Source organism: Panulirus ornatus, chromosome 9 (genome assembly GCF_036320965.1).
Source record: "Panulirus ornatus isolate Po-2019 chromosome 9, ASM3632096v1, whole genome shotgun sequence".
Classification (NCBI taxonomy): Eukaryota; Metazoa; Arthropoda; class Malacostraca; order Decapoda; family Palinuridae; genus Panulirus; species Panulirus ornatus.
This window is the reverse complement of record NC_092232.1, coordinates 10,483,061-10,498,814: the sequence shown is the minus strand read 5'-3', so window position 1 is coordinate 10,498,814 and position 15,754 is coordinate 10,483,061. Positions and strand designations below refer to the sequence as shown.

The 15,754-nt window shown below is 43.0% G+C and overlaps 1 protein-coding gene across 1 annotated transcript in view; it reads left to right on the top strand.

Annotated features, from left to right (window-relative positions):
- Window positions 1-15,754, top strand: part of LOC139750197 (integrin alpha-PS4-like) — a 154,490-nt gene that overhangs the window by 52,602 nt on the left and 86,134 nt on the right. Inside the window, 4 exon segments of the mRNA XM_071664621.1 lie at window positions 10,883-11,151; window positions 12,459-12,589; window positions 12,821-12,927; window positions 15,610-15,733. Coding sequence (XP_071520722.1) covers window positions 10,949-11,151; window positions 12,459-12,589; window positions 12,821-12,927; window positions 15,610-15,733 — 565 coding nt within the window. The 5' untranslated portion in view covers window positions 10,883-10,948.

Here is a 15,754-nt window from a genome sequence, read left to right as displayed (position 1 = left end):
TTCTACCGTGTCCTGACTTACTCCACCCCTGGCCTGACTTACTTCACCCCTGGCCTGACTTACTCCTACCGTTCCCTGACTTACTCCACCCCTGGCCTGACTTACTTCTACCGTGTCCTGACTTACTCCACCCCTGGCCTGACTTACTCCTACCGTGTCCTGACTTACTTCACCCCTGCCTGACTTACTCCACCCCTGCCTGACTTACTCCTACCGTGCCTTGACTTACTCCACCCCTGCCCTGACTTACTCTCTAACCCTGTCCTGACTTACTCTAACCCTGTCCTGACTTATCCTATCCCTGTCCTGACTCCACACCTACCTTGACTTACCCTAAAACTGCCAGGATTCACTACACCCCCTACCCTGACTTACCCTAACCCTGCTATGACTTACTTTACCACTGTCCTGACTTACCCTTCTCCTGAGATGATTTACTCCACCCATGCCCTGACTTACCCTACTCCTGTCATGACTCCATTCTTGCATTGACTGGAGAGGAACAAGTTGGTTTTAGTAGCGGTAGAGGATGTGTGGATCAGTTGTTTGCTCTGAGGAATAGGTGTGGAAAATGATTAAACGGATGGATTTATATGTGGCATTTATGGATCTGGAAAAAGCATATGATAGGGTAGATAGAGATGCCTTGTGAAAGGTCACAGGAATATATGGGGTGTGGGAGGAAGGCAGTGAAAAGTTTTTGTTGAGAGTGTCATGTACGTGTGTGCAAACAGGTAGAAAGGAGAGAGTGAGTTGTTGCAGATGAAAGGTGGTCTGCGACACGGGTGTGCCAGATGTTTATGGATGGGATGGTGAGGGAGGTAAATGCAAGGCTCTTGGAATGAGGGGCGAGTATACAGTATGTAGGAGGTGAGGTAGGGAGGAGCTAGGAAGTTAGGCAATTGTCGTTTGCTTATGACCCCAGCATTGGTGGCAGATTCGAGAGAGAAACTACAGAGGTTGGTGTCTGGGTTAGGGAGCCTGTGTGAAAGGAGGAGGTTGACAGTAAGTGTGAATAAATGCAAGATTTTTATTCATTTTTAGTTTCGCAGGGTATAGGGACTGGTCAGGTTGGGGTATGGGTTTGAATGGAGAAAATTTGGAAGAAACGAAGTGATTTAGATACCTGAGAGTGGACACGGGAGCGAATGGAACCATGGAAGTCGAGGTGAGTCTTAGGATGGATGGGGAACGAAGGTTCTTGGGAGTATTGAGGAATATGTCGAAAGAGAAATCGTTATTCATGGAGACAATGGGTATGTTAGTCGTACCAACGACGTTGTATGGATGCGAGGCATAGGCTATAGATAAGGATGTGTAGAGGAGGGTGGATGTGTTGGAGAAAGCATGTTTGTGGTGTGAGGCGTTTGATCGAGTAAGTAATGAAAGGGTAAGAGAGAATCGCGAGAGTAAGATAGAGACGTCGCTAAAAGAACAGAAGAGGGTGTGCTGAAATAATTTGGACATATAAAGAGAATGATTGAGGAGAGGTTAACAAAAAGGATTTTTGTTTAAGAAGTGGAAGGGACAAGGAGAAGGGGGAGGAAAACCAAGTGAATGAGAGCGTTGCGGTATACGGGGGTTGACGTGCTGTTAGTGGACTGAACCGGGGCATGTGAAGCAATCGGGGGAACCACGGAATGGTCCTAGGGTCCTGATTCGGTGCGTTACACGGAACATCTAGAGAATGGATGTGAGCGAATGCGGCCTTTCTTCGTCTGTTCCTGGCGCTACCTGGCTAACGCGGGAAACGGTGAGCGAGTGTCAAACAATGGTATATATATATATATATATATATATATATATATATATATATATATATATATATATATATATATATATCGTTCGTTCTACACCGAGACCATCACCGTATTAGGCTTCCGTTTGTGGAGTCCATTGTTTTTATAGTTATGGAATCATCCTCTGTAATCTTGTTTATATTCTTGGATTTAACGATTACCACTTACTAAAGATACTCCAGCTTAATATATACAACTCGGACGTACGATGCAGCCTGATATATAAAGATACTATCATGCCCACTGACAACTTTGAAGTTATGCAAGGGGATGTGTACGTCACTCTGTATGTAAGTGTATGAAGGCTGTTTTCAGCATTCGGTATCCGGTAAAGCGTACTTGGGTGCGGCGGCGGCGGCGCTGCTGACCACACCGACGCTAACGTCAGTCTTAATCTTGACCAGCTTAGGGGCAGATTGTCGGAAGTCGTCGTAAACGCCTCGTAACTGTAAGTAAATTATTTAGACTGCCGACGGTTGAATTGTACTTGCTATAACCTCCTGTCTCTTCGCTAGTGTCTCAGTGTGTCCAAGACTTTGCAGTGAAATCTCTTTAGATACATTTGATGTTCTTTCGATGACATGAAATCACCCCAGGTTGATTCACGTATGAGTAAATTACTTCTCACATCTTACAGTGAAGTTAAGAAAGTAAAGTACACGTATGTGATGTAAGACGTAAGAAAAGGAATCATGTTGAACGATAGTTTCGTATTTCGGTGCTACTGCAGTAGATGGTAGCATGTAGATAGATAACACAAGCATATAAGTAATAAGAACTTATAGATTAATAAGATCATATAGATCGATATCAATAGCATATAGATGAATAAAGCAAGTGTATTCAGCATAAGAAAATGCCATTCACAGGGGAAAATGTAAAGAGAGTGAAGACGGAAGTGTTTGGAAGTGTGATTTGTTCGTGTGCCCGAACGAAGCGCTTCGGTCGTGTGATGTTGGCTGCCATGAATCATGAGATGGCCATGGATGCATAGACCCCGTGGCTGTGGGTCACGGGATGTCCCAGACTAGTAAGTGCCACTGCACCATAAGTCACGCACTTTGGGTCACGGGATGTTCCAGACTGGTGTCATGGAAAATCCTAGCCTGATGCTACATTATCAGAGGTTGTCCAGAGACGTGACACGTACTACCAGTCTGTCGGGAGACTTAACCACACATCTCCTCCGGCTGTCCCAAGACGAGTCTGTTCTGCGGTACGTAATGGAATGGACTAGGACAGTGTTATCCATCAGCGTCTCTGGACCGTGCCACACCTCACAGGATGTACCGGCACCCTGCCTCACCTCGGTGGGTATACCAAGATGCCACACCTTACAGGATGTACCTGGACACCCTGCCACACCTCAGTGGGTATACCAATATGCCACACTTCAGTGGATGTACCGGCACCCTGCCATACCTCAGTGGGTATACCAGGATGCCACACCTCTGGATGTACCGGGACCCTGCCACACCTCAGTGGGTATACCAAGATGCCACACCTCACAGGATGTACCGGCACCCTGCCTCACCTCAGTGGGTATACCAAGATGCCACACCTCTGGATGTACCGGGACCCTGCCTCACCTCAGTGGGTATACCAATATGCCACACCTTACAGGATGTACCTGGACACCCTGCCACACCTCAGTGGGTATACCAAGATGCCACACCTCTGGATGTACCGGGACCCTGCCTCACCTCAGTGGGTATACCAATATGCCACATCTCTGGATGTACCGGGACCCAGCCTCACCTCGGTGGGTATACCAAGATGCCACACCTCACAGGATGTACATGGACACCCACATCCCATCCGATATGCCAGTACCCTCCTAAACTGGACTTCTTTGCTTATCAAAAGATATACTTGAATATATATATATATATATATATATATATATATATATATATATATATATATATATATATACGAATAAAGTGTAAATGAACGCGCACCTTCATAGAACATACAAAGCTCCAACAGCCAGGATCGAACCTGGGACCCCTTGTGCAAGAGGCAGGCATGCTAAGCGCTAGGCTAAGGGACTGTATAATAGGAAACAACTATTCGAAATACTAAGTACTCGAATACCCTTCGTCTCACAATGGTGAGCAACGGGGTCTATCGGTTGTTTCCGAACAGAACAGCCAGCGGATCCTGGCTGTTGGAGCTTTGTGTGTTCTATGAAGGTGCGCGTTCATATACACTTTATTCGTATTCATATAACTCCGCGTTGTACAGTCAGGTTCGGTAAAACGCTATCAGCTGGCTATGTGTTCTGTTCGGAAACAACCGATAGACCCCGTTGCTCACCATTGTGAGACGAAGGGTATTCGAGTACTTAGTATTTCGAATAGTTGTTTCCTGTTATACAGTCCCTTAGCCTAGCGGTTAGCATGCCTGCCTCTTGCACAAGGGGTCCCAGGTTCGATCCTGGCTGTTGGAGCTTTGTATGTTCTATGAAGGTGCGCGTTCATATACACTTTATTCGTATTCATATAACTCCGCGTTGTACAGTCAGGTTCGGTAAAACGCTATCAGCTGGCTATGTGTTCTGTTCGGAAACAACCGATAGACCCCGTTGCTCACCATTGTGAGACGAAGGGTATTCGAGTACTTAGTATTTCGAATAGTTGTTTCCTATTATACAGTCCCTTAGCCTAGCGGTTAGCATGCCTGCCTCTTGCACAAGGGGTCCCAGGTTCGATCCTGGCTGATGGAGCTTTGTATGTTATATATATATATATATATATATATATATATATATCATACTATTCGCCATTTCCCGCGTTGACGAGGTAGCGTTAAGAACAGAGGACTAAGCCTTAGAGGAAAAATCCCCACTTGACCCCCTTCCATGTTCCTTCTTTTGGACCTGTGTGGTTTCAGATGTGGTTGAGGATGTGTGGATCAGATGTTTGCTTTGAAGAATGTGTGTGAGAAATACTTAGAAAAACAGATGGATTTGTGTGTGGTGTTTATGGATCTGGAAAGGGCACACGATAGGGTTGATAGAGATGGTTTGTGGAAGGTATTAAGGATATATGGTGTGGAAGGTTAGCTGCTAGAAGCAGTGAGTTTTTTTTTTTATCAAGGGAATAAACTGCATACGAGTAGGGAAGAGAGGAGAGGGTTGGTTCCTAGTGAATGTTGGTCTGCAGCAAGGGTGTTTGATGTCATCATGGTTGTTTAATTTGTTTATGGATGGGGTGGTTAGGGAGGTAAATGCAAGTGTTTTGGAGAGAGAGAGAGAGAGAGAGAGAGAGAGAGAGAGAGAGAGAGAGAGAGAGAGAGAGAGAGAGAGAGAGAGAGAGGCGAGTCTGTTGGAGATGAGAGGACCTAGAAAGTGGGTCAGTTGTTCGCCGTTAATACAGCACTGGTAGCTGATTCGAGTGAGAAACTGCAGAAGTTGGTGACTGAGTTTGGGAGATGGCGTGAAAGGAGAAAATTGAGAGTAAATGTGAATAAAAGCAAGGTATATTAGGTTCAGTAGGGTTGAGGGACGAGTTAGTTGGGATGTAAGTTTTTCTTTTTGTTACCTGAGATGGCACGGGCAGCTGAGGCCCTAATCAAGGCCATCCCATAAATGCAATACATGCGAGTATAGTGCATGTGAACGCGCACTTTCATAGAACATACAAATCTCCAACAGCCAGCGCTCCGGTCTGCCACCCATGGGTCCCGGGTTCGAGCCCAGCTGTTGGAGGTTTGTATGTTCCATGAAACTTCCAAAAGAAGGAACAGAGAGGGGGGGGGGGGGGCCAAGTGAGGATATTCCCTCAAAAGGCTCAGTCCTCTGTTTTTGACGCTGCCTTGCTGATGCGGGAAATGGCTGTGCAGGGGGTACAACATCGCATCCGGGCCCGGAGGTCCAAAAAAGGGGGCCCCGGGAATTTCCTGGGATCAGAAAAATTTTGTATTCTTGAATACTAAATTTTTGCATTATTGAAGACTAAATTTTTGCATTATTGAAGACTAGCAGCAATCACATTTTGTGTGAGCCAACATAGAATATTCTTAAAAGCACACGTGAAGCAGACACTACTGAACTGTATAATACGTAATTGAACACTGAACAGAAATTGTGAACATTTTCGTAAAGCACAAGTGAAGTAGACTCGTTTGACCTCGTAACATAGCGTAGTATTGGGAACATTTTTTTTTTCGTAAAACACAAGTGAAGTAGAAGTAGACTCGTTTCACCTTGTAACTTAGCGTCGTAGCCTGTGATCACCCCACAATAAGTCAGTCCTAGGGATAAATTATATAGGATATTATAGGCCTGGATAATGATGATAAAAGGCAGCAGGTGGAAGAGCGAAAAGGCAGCAAGCGATTGTTTCGTTGTTTGATGAAACTGTCAGCGTAATTCACATTTTATCATTTTACTTCATATCAGTATGCTCTAGAAATGTTTTAATCAACTTGTGTCATCTTATATATCATCTTTATGATATATAGATTTTTTTTTTTTTCAATGATCTGAAGATGAGTAAAGATGTCCGAAACGTATGGCTGAATAAGATGGTCCTGCTGTTTATGTGTTAGCTACGCTTCTCGAGTGGGGCATTAATTGCTGGTGTACATACCGTCCAGACGGCTCCCTTTTACTCCCTCACTCGCAACTTTACTTCTTCATCCCACCATACACAACCTTTTCTAATCCGCCCACCTCCCACCTTCCGCATGCCGCATGCTTTTCTCGCACATGCTATCACTGCATCCCTAAATACCTCCTGTTCCTCTCCCACTCCCCTTGGTTCATTTATCTCATCTTTTGCCATTCTACACTCAGTCTCCTCTGGTATTTCTGTATTTCTTCACACAAGCCTCGTTGCCAAACTTACTCTCGCCACTTTCTTCTCACCGATGTTGTTTCCTCTTTCCCTAAAACCTCTACAGATCTTCACCCTTGCCTCCTCAAGACAGTGATCAGACATCCCCCCAGCTGAACCTCTCAGCACATTTACATCCAAAAGTCTCTCTTTTACACGCCTATCAACTAATATGTAATCCAATAATGCCTGTTGACTGTCTTCCCTACTCACATACGTATACTTATGTATGTCCCTCTTTTCAAACCAGGTATTCCCAGTCTTCAATCCTTTTTCAGCACACAAATCCACAAGCTGTTCACCATTTCCATTCATAATAATGAATATTCCCCTTCTCATTATACCCTCTACATTCACATCACTCAACTTCTCATTCAAATCACCCATCACTAATACCCGGTCTCTTGCATCAAAGCTTCTGTTCCCAAAACATTTGTCTCTTGATCTTTCTTATGGCCAGATGCATAAGCACTAATAATCACTCGCCACCCACTTCCATTTTTACTCACGTCAGTCTGAAACTCCCTCCTCGCACTCTTTCACACTCTCCCACAACTCCTGCTTCAGGAGCACTACTATTCCTTCCTTAGCTCTTGTCCTCTTACAAATCCTAAAATATTTCCAAAACATTTTTTGCCTTTCACCCCTGAGCTTTGTTTCACTCACAGTATCCAGGTTTCTATCTCAGTCATACTACCTATCTATCTTCTCTTCTCATTTTGGTTACATCCACAGACATTTAAAGGCTCCACTCACGGACAAGAGTCCACATCAAGGCCGGGGTTGAATTACAATAGAGGATTATGGAAGGGAACAAGAAGAGACGAGGGAAAGTACTTTCGAATCATGGAGGAAGTGAAAAACCTGTCTTTAAAGATGTACCAGGTCATAGTTATTGTGAAAAAAATGAAAGGGTAGAGAGTTCCAAAGCTTCGAGGTGTAGGGAAAGAAACAATTAGCAGAACTTCAGCTGCCAACTGCCACACACATAATGTGACGCAGCAGCTTGGCGAGCATTGCGTGCTTTAGTTAGTGGTTGGGGGCACACAAGCAGGCAGCTCTTGTGGGCAAAAACCAAAGTAATACCTGTAGAAGAGGGGAAAGTAAAGTAAACCAACGTTGCGGCGTATGACAAGAGGGGTCAAGCTTTTGAAGTTAGCCCGAGAGATTTTATAAGGCTGACCGCTTTCGTCTCAACTCTGTCAAGTAAAGATGCAGAGCTAGAACCACCACAGACGTGAAGGCAGTACTCCATACAAGGACGGATCAAGCCTTTGTATAAACGGAGCAACTGTAGGGAAGAAAAGAAGTTTCGACATCTAAACAGGCCTCTCAGTTTCTTAGAGGCAGACTTAGCTGGGTTTCCTAGAAAGAGTGGATGTTCCAGTAATACTAAGTATGTTCATTGAGTCAAAAGGTAGAAACAGAGAACCGCAAATGGAGAGAAAAATGATGTTGAATTTTCGATAGAGTTGGGTGGAAACTGTCTTAAGACCTTAAACTTAACCAGAGTTCGTCTGCCCCAGTGAGATATCCTGTCCAAGTCTAAATTCATTTCGGAAATTGTGTTGGGCCGAGTTGCAGATCTAGTGAGAAATGTGCAGGAATGCAGTATTGAGTTGTCATCGTATGACTGCATTTGGTTATTTGTGGAAGCGAAAAAATAAAAGGTATAGATGACGGGACAAAACCTTGGGAGACAACGATGTTGTTGGGGAAAAAGGGGTAGGCTGATTCCATCAACAATCAAGAAGTTAGATCAGTCAGAGAGGAAGCTAGATATGAGGGAGAGAAGTGAGGTAGGGAAGCCAAAAGAGGGGAGCTTATAGAGATGAGACCCAGATGTTACACCCTGTCAAAAGCTTTGGATAAATCAAGCGAACCCATTTACGATTCCCAAAGTCTTTCAGGGACGATGACCAGACATTAGTAAGATAAGAAAGAATGTCACCAGTGATCTCGCCTTGTGGGAGCCATGCTGGTGATAATTGAGAAGACTCGGATATTCAAGGTGTCTAAGGATATGGGAGTTGAGGAGGGATTCAGGTCCTCTAGAAATGGTAGATGTCAAAGAATTTGGACGATATATTGGGGGGTAAGAAAGGTCACCCTTCTTAGGGATGGGATACACCAACGCATGCTTCCACGAAGGAACATATCTGATTTTTAAACAGAAATGGAACAGACGAGCAAGCACAGGTGCATGATCAGAGGCACACTTTCAGTACAAGGGGATGGATGCCATGAGGACCATAAGCCTTGCTTGTGTCTAAAGAGAAAAGCGCTTTTCGGAAAGTCCGAAAAGAGGTTGCGGGGTGGAGCATAGGATTAGTAAGAGGGGCATCAGGAGGTGAAGGGAATGTTAAAGTCATCTGAGGTGGAGTTGGAGGAGAAACGGGTACAGAGTGAATTGATCTGACTACGGCAGAGACAGTTATAGTACCGACAGAACGGAAAACTAAAGGAAAGGTAGAGCGACAGAGGTGTTTCGCATGTGCCTATAGCTAAAGGACCAGAACGACCCATTAATGAATGACGAGGAGAGGTTATCGCACTTCCTTTACATAAAGAAACAGTTTGTCACACAGATAACGTATGCTAGCCATGATTACGGGTGGTGATCAGTGCTGAATGGGAGTCGAAGGAACGAGAGATTTTCAAAGCATGATATGCCTGATCCCCCCCTTACCTGAAATGTCTTAGAACATGAGCGTTTGAGCCATGGATTTGGAAGAGGTCGTCATGGAAGAAGGGGTAAAAGCTTCCATTCCTGCAAGAGTAACCTCTGCTCTGCGTATGGCAGAGACAGAAGCATCACCACATAAGAGACAGTAATTTACCCAAGGAAAGTCAGATTTTTTTTTTCAAGTTATTCCAGTCAGCTTTGTTGAAGCGCCAGTGTTTACGCTTAGAAGGAGCTGCTGGAAGGGGAGGTGCCGTTGAAATAGATACATTTATGAGAGATTAAATGAACCAATTGAGAGCGAAGAGTGTGTGGTTCCAGCAGAATGGATTAGAGGTGAAAAACAGATCCAGTGCGAGAAGAATGGTGACAGCGGAAGTATGGGTAAGGTGAGATAATGTGTCTCTTCATCATTGGCAATGGAAATCGTTTGGGCTTCGTTCTCCCCTCACCATCCGTATGGGTGGAATTCGACCATTCCCTTTGGTGAACGTTGAAATCCCCTTAAGTAGAAGATCTCGGCTTGCCAATGTGAGGTTGCCACAGTTTCATGGCAGGAGTTTAGCTAGTCGAAGAAAGATATAAGATTTGTAGAATTAGGAGAGCAGTAAGCGAATCAGAGGAAAAGTATGGTAGTTTGGTTGTTTCCTGTGGGGCGGGGTAGCATCGGAATGGATGAAAGCAAGCATGAATATGCACATGTGTATATACATATATGTGCATGTATGGGCGTGTGCATATATACATATATATATATATATATATATATATATATATATATATATATATATATATATATATATATATATATATATATAATATAGTGTGTGTGTGTGTGTGGATGGGCCATTCTTCGTCTGTTTCCTGGCGCTACTTCGCTGACGCGGGAAACAGCGATTAAGTATAATATATATATATATATATATATATATATATATATATATATATATATATATTATTATTTTTTATTATTATACTTTGTCGCTGTCTCCCGCGTTTGCGAGGTAGCGCAAGGAAACAGACGAAAGAAATGGCCCAACCCCCCCATACACATGTATATACATACGTCCACACACGCAAATATACATACCTACACAGCTTTCCATAGCTTACCCCAGACGCTTCACATGCCTTGATTCAATCCACTGACAGCACGTCAACCCCGGTATACTACATCGCTCCAATTCACTCTATTCCTTGCCCTCCTTTCACCCTCCTGCATGTTCAGGCCCCGATCACACAAAATCTTTTTCACTCCATCTTTCCACCTCCAATTTGGTCTCCCTCTTCTCCTTGTTCCCTCCACCTCCGACACATATATCCTCTTGGTCAATCTTTCCTCACTCATATATATATATATATATATATATATATATATATATATATATATATATATATATATATATATATATATATATAATGGAATGAGTCATCACGAGTGTAAAACTCCACAGTACAAATTTAGAAATCACACGCCAAAAATCTACGTCAGCGCACTGATTACCCAGACAGGACTCACATAAGAGTTGCGTCATTTCAACTTCTAATTCTTTCCACAGGTCCTCCTGCGACGTGAGATCGCGAGACACTTAGACGACCGCGGCTGTTGTTGTTCGAGCGACATCATGGCTCGGCGGCTTGTGAGGTGCAGGGAACTTTGCCTCCTGCTGATGGTCTTCCCCTGGGCTCCTTCCCCAAGCTTAGGTTTCAACCTGGAGACCAGAGGGGCGCAAGTGATCCCAGACCCGTTTATGGACACACGGAGTCGTGAGACGTATTTCGGCTTCTCCGTCGCTCTTCTCTCTCGCCAAGAGGACAACTCAGCCTGGTGGGTGTCGACAGCACTGTTTGGTAGGTGACGGCAATACTTTTTGGTAGGTGTTAGCAACACTTGTGGGTAATGGTAATACTGTGTGGTTGATGGTGGCAACACTACTTGGTAGGTAAGGTCAATACTGCCTAGTAGATAGTGGCAAAATGCTTAGTAGTGAAACACAGCTTGGTAGATGGTGGCAGCGCTACCCAGTAATGAAACACTACAAAGTTGTGAAAACATTACTTAGCATGTGGTGGTAACACGGTATGATAGGTAGTGGCAACACTGCCCGGAAGATCCTGACAAAACAAGGTTGCAACATCCCCTGGTAGGTGTTGGTAACACTGCTGGGCAGTTTGATCATTGTTTGCTACATGGTGTTGGTAACACTGCTTGGGCAGTTTGATCATTGTTTGCTACATGGTTGTGACACTGCAATACTCCTATAGCATCCACTTGGGATTGTTGATAGCAAAACTAACATTAGAACTTAAAACTCACGAAATATACAGTTGTTGTGATTACTGTGTACTATATATCTAACCTAATGCACAGATAACTTTAGAATTGTTCTGTAATGGCGGCTACCTTATCATCCAACATTCCTTAAATCTTTCATAGGGAGCAGAAACTGATCGAAAATGTCAGTTCGCAGTCGGTCCAGAACATGTGTGTGTGTGTGTGTGTGTGTGTGATATCAAAGCCACTAAAGAAACGTAACTAATTTCTATCTTACTTTAACAAAACCAAGTATTCGATGACAATTTCAAACTTTTTCCCCTTCCATTAACGTAAAACTAAATCTTTCTTATTCCCAAATAAAGACCCTGAAAGTTTTGGTGATTTGATTTTAAGGAATTTTCACTCCTGGGGCAGATTTCCAGAGGAGCCCATTTACATGCGTGGAGATGAATGATAAATTACATTAATGCCATGATGACAAAATGCTCGCAAAGAATATTACAATTAGCATTCTTATACCAAATAGGGCCTCCAAGAGGCTTAAATTTTTGGGGGAGAAATGGCATTTTAACTCTTGAGTACTAGGGGAGAAGATAGGGGATACTGGGGAAATTGCCCCATTGCTAAGTATGCTAAGAGATGCCCTAACTTAGCCTGCCGTATTGATTCAAAACTAAGCCTTTCTAATCCAGATGTCAAATTCTCATGCTAACGTACCCAACAGTCAGTACAGTCCTTCGCAATGGCCAGGCAGTGAAAAAGAGCAGATATTAACTTAATGCATTTTATGTGAGTCTTGATCATTATTTATTTTTTCCTCAGAGGGATACTAAACTAAGGCTTTTCTCCCACAACAGGCTTTTGGTAGGTGCACCCCGGGCCAATTCCAGCCACCTTAATCCTCGTCAAATCACGGAGCCTGGAGTCCTGTTCAAATGCAGCCTAGCTGAAAATGGAGAGTGCGAAGAAATGTACATCGATCAGTCAGGTAGCATATTGCCCAAAACCTCTTTTTCTCTCTGAGTTACTTACGTTAACGTGTGACACTTTCTTCACAGATGACAAATTAATGGGAATGGAAAATGGTCAAATCATCTTCCGGAGAGAATGCATGCTACACATTCACTGTAATATTCACACCCAAAGTCCCAGTGTTGCTGAAAATAAAAATGAATCATTAAAACAATGTAGTACATTAAATATTTGTATCTCTCCTCAGGCAATACTCAAATTAGTAACTTGTACCATGACCACAAGAATCATGGTTGGTTGGGCGGAGCCATGGATTTACAACCTACCTACATGGACGACCGTCAAGTCACTGGGGTGAGAACATTCATCTGGTCTCCTCTATTTTGTTGATTTAACCTCCATATCGCACTCCGGTGTTGTAACAGATTACATTTTTCTTGAAGAAATTCTTGAGTTATCTTTAACTCTTGTCTTTCGATTAAAGCTCTGCTTAATTTACAGTTGGAACGTCAACGAAATCAGTAGCTTGCATCGTAACACTTTGTTTTGTAGATGGCCGCTACTGACACTGTGGCTCTAATTACTTCTTTTTAAGAAGCACACAGCGTATAATCTATGTACGAGAAGGAGTCATCGCGTGTAAAATATATATTATGATGTTCAAAGTTGAGTCAAGCGCAAAAAGTTGAGTCAGTGTATTTTGCTTTATTAATCGAGATTCAACCACAACCGTTTGTGTATGACATCTTGATGTAAGACCATTTTCACACCAGGGTTTTGAGACACCGTAGAAACTGGTGGCACAATCTCAGCACTTGGGGTTAATCAACGGATGTTTGACACCTCCGGCGTGTTCTGAATACGAGCCTAACTTTCTTTCTGTCTCATTTTTCATCCTCACAGCTCCTGTACAGTCTCCTACTTCCCCTTTGCTCCCTGTCTTTACGTCACATATTTCCTCTTTCTCAGTCTTTGTTTATTCACCCCCTACATGCGTCTTTTTTTTTTCTTAGCACACATTAGCTGGCTCTTTTCAGACTGTATTCACTTGCGCATCTCTTTGATGTTTTATTTCACGCAGTCAGCCCACCTTACTCTACATATATTGTCCTCAAGCATTCCATTTCTTGCACATCTACCTTTCCTCTTCCTTTGTACTGCAGTCAAATCCTAAGACTTATCTGTACAATACGGTTAGGTCTATTATACCTAGAAATATACTCATCTTTGCTCAAATGGACATTGATCTCAACTACGACTTCAACTACCATTAACTCCTAGATGCATCCAGAACCTCAGCCCTCATGGTTCCACCTGCCACGTCCTCTCCCAAGTACTTCACCATCCTTCCCCCATGGCCTCCCAAGTTAAATCTCCACTCAAACCTTCTTTGGTCACCCTCCTGCTGCAACTAATTATCAAACTTTAGTTCACGTTAACTTTCAACTTTCTTCTTTAACTCACATCTATGATATATCGCTAGCCTCCGGAGTTTCTGTATAAAATCTGCAATCATAGTAATGTCATCTGTAAAACAGCAAATTATTTGTCACCAGACCTTCATTACTTTCAGCACAATGTGACCTACCCTTTACTCGAAGACTTACATTGACCTCCCTTACCAACCATACCATAAGCAGATTAAACAGCCATGGTGATACGGTGATGCAGACCCACCTTCACCAAGAACTTGCACACACCCCCAGGGGATGCAGACCCACCTTTATCAGGTACTTACACATACCCCAGGTGATTCAGACCCACCTTCACCAGGAACTACACACACCCCAGCCCCTCATTGCATTTAGTCTGTATTTACTCCATATATCCATTGGACCTTCCAGAATTCTCGTCTCTTCACCGTGTCACGCGTTCCCCCAAAATCCATTAATGCCGTAATCAATCACTTCCAGGTATTTCTTTATCATTATACCTTTACCATTGCAGTTGTCTTTAAATACATGTACTTTCTGTACATGACAGACGGTCATTGTAAGGTAGCTTACGATGACCGTCTGTCAGCAAAGAATTAGTCCATTACTGGAAAATTTTAACGTACATATTGCATGTAAAAACAATTGCAGTGTTACGGGTATATCGATCTAGAATTCTCTTGAGGCCACTGGTTGTAATTTTCAAATTCTAGGCAGAGATTAAAAAAAAAAAGTTGAAACAGACAAGAATTAGTACATTCGTACAGACCAAAAATCGTATGCTTTGTACGTCTTGAATTTCTCTCCCATGACTGGAAAAATGCCGAGTATTGTTAAGTGTAGGGATTAGGATGGAAGAAATAATAGAATCCAGCGGGCCACGAACTCACAATTTCCCGGATTTATTGTATTTTAGATGAAAGCGATATTAATTTGCTATATATTGAGGATGAAATATAGTGTTGTGGCAGCACTTTACAATTGTTGACAGCTAATATAATGCTATCCACCTTGTTGAGGTCATGCGTAGGTTGAAGCCTAGTCTTGCGATTAATTCCACAGGAGAGTGAACAAGTTATTTGCTGTTGGAACAGAATATTCATACTTTCATACACACAGGAACTCGAGGATTCATGATCTCATGACAGAATCTTGCGTACCATGTGCACCCTTTGGCCTGTGCACTTGAGAAAATGACATACTTAAAAAGAAATACGTTTGTGTTGTCTGACAGTGAGTCACGCTAGTACATGTGATTATGACATATTTATGTACATCAGCTCACTGCTCAAGTTTTCAGGTGGCTTGGACTTCCTGCATTAATACAAGACAATAAGAATATATTTTTTCTCCACAAGTATATTATATTTTACAGTATTACACTCACTATTTGTGATGAGGTATTCAATCAATACTGGTTTGGGTAATGTATGGGTGAAATCTTTAGGTTATTGTCATAAAATTAGGGAGCTCGGAAAGTTGGTGTTTAGAAGTCGATGTTCCCAGTCAACATTTATTTGAATAACATTTCGAGGCCGGGAAGTAGGATTTATGCTTAGTAATAAGATGCTAATGGCTAACCTCATGCATATGTTGACTGCAGGTTTGCGCACCTCGTTGGAAGAACCAGCATGAACTTATGTACCTCATGAATGGTGCCTGCTACTGGCTTAACAGCTCCCTTACGAATGCGCCAGCCTACAAAATGCTACCGCTCATCGAATTCGGTAAGTTCAGGTCCTGGTCTG